Source organism: Chionomys nivalis, chromosome 1 (assembly GCF_950005125.1).
Source record: "Chionomys nivalis chromosome 1, mChiNiv1.1, whole genome shotgun sequence".
Lineage (NCBI taxonomy): Eukaryota > Metazoa > Chordata > Mammalia > Rodentia > Cricetidae > Chionomys > Chionomys nivalis.
The window spans coordinates 95858467-95860140 of NC_080086.1; the positions used below are offsets into that span (position 1 = coordinate 95858467).

Consider the following 1674-nt stretch of genomic DNA (forward strand, 5'->3'; position numbering starts at 1 on the left):
CTGCCTGCTCCCTTGGAGGTTACAGAGTGACATCTGGACCCACAGAGGTTATAATTCAGGCCTTCCCCCTCAGAAGTCCCAGATTCACCCCCAGACCAGCATGGGTCCTGGCTCAGGTCCACTCACATGAAGGCCCCAGATTCATACCTGGACCCACAGTGGTCTCTGGCTCTGGCCCACTTGCCAGCAGTTGTTTCCCTGTACCTGCTTCTGTGGAATTTGCTGCCTCAGGCCTATTCTGGCCTAAGTTGCCGGCTCAGACCTGTTTCTGTAAATGTCTCTGGTCTGGATCCATTCCTGTGGAGGTCCCTGGTTTGGGGTTGGTCCTACAAAGGTCTCTTGCTCCAATCTACTCCCGAGTCCCAGCATGGAGTGCGCCCAGACCTGCAGAGGTCCTGCCTCAGTTCTACTCCCTCAGAGGTCTCAGACCCACACCTGGACTTGCAGAGGTCTCTGTAGGGGAATTGGAAAGGAGGAGAAAAGGGAAATTTTTCAGAGTTGAATTGTTTATTTTTCAAGGTCTGATCATTTATTTGTTACCCTTATAGACCTATTTTTGACTGGACTCAGACTTAGAAGTAGAAGCTCTCAGTGAGGACAGTCTTCGCCTCTTGGCAATCTGTTTCTGGCGCTTTTCTTTGGCTTCCTTCATTCTCTTGGCCAAAAGTTTAGCATATTCTGCAGCCTCCTCCTTGTTTTTCTTTGTTCGTTGCTTCTTCAGAGCAATGCGCCGGCGTTTGTGTTGCAGGACACGTGGAGTCACAAGACGCTGAATCTTGGGTGCCTTGGTCCTGGGCTTCTTACCTTCTTTGTTTAAAGGCTTTCTGACAATGTACTGGCGGACATCATCTTCTTTAGAAAGATTAAAAAGCTTTCGGATTCTGCTAGCTCTTTTAGGTCCCAACCGACAAGGCGCAGTAGTATCTGTCAGTCCAGGAATATCCTTCTCTCCTTTTTCTACAATAACCAAGTTGAGAACACTCAGATTGGCATCCACAATGCATCCTCGGACAGATCTGTGCTTCTTCTCTCTGGTTCTCCTTGGTCTATAACAAGAATGCCCCTTACTCAACAGCAGGCGCACTCTGCCATGGGTCAGGACACCTTGTTTCATGGGAAAACCTTGTTTGTCATTGCCGCCACTGATTTGGACCACGTAACTCTTACACTCTTCACCAAGGGCATGGGCAGCCACTTCCGTGGCCATGTGCTTCTCATAGAAAGTCCAAAGCTTGCGTACATCGTCCACTTCGATGAGCTTCTGGCAGCCGGTGGCAGGGAAGGAGATATTCAGCTTCATTTTCACACCGAGTTGAATTGTTTTGAAAAATGAAAATCCCCGATGAACTGTTGTTTAGCAAGGTGTATGTAAGTATCACTATTGAATTGCTCAAGTAACATGGATAATGTCATGACTTTATTTTGCATAATTTTCCTACAAATAGAAACTGTTAAATTTAGCCCACTCAACTAGCATTAGAGGAGCTACTTCTTGCAGAAGCTGGAAACTACTCTCAACAATGTATGGAAAGTGATAGAACTTGAAACATTCAGCCCTAAATCAGATGTTTCCATCAAACTTCTCCCCTCAGGGCTTAGGGAACTATGTGAAAGAGAAGGCAGAAAGATTTTAAGAGCCAAAGAGAATGAATGCCACCAAGGAAACTCTGTATT

At 46.6% G+C, this 1674-nt stretch overlaps 1 protein-coding gene across 1 annotated transcript; it reads right to left on the reverse strand.

Moving 5' to 3' along the window:
• Positions 1-550: 550 nt before the first annotated feature.
• Positions 551-1300, reverse strand: LOC130884022 (40S ribosomal protein S6-like). Its single transcript, XM_057784937.1, has one exon. It carries the CDS (start codon positions 1298-1300, stop codon positions 551-553), a length of 750 nt encoding a protein of 249 aa, XP_057640920.1.
• Positions 1301-1674: the final 374 nt, after the last annotated feature.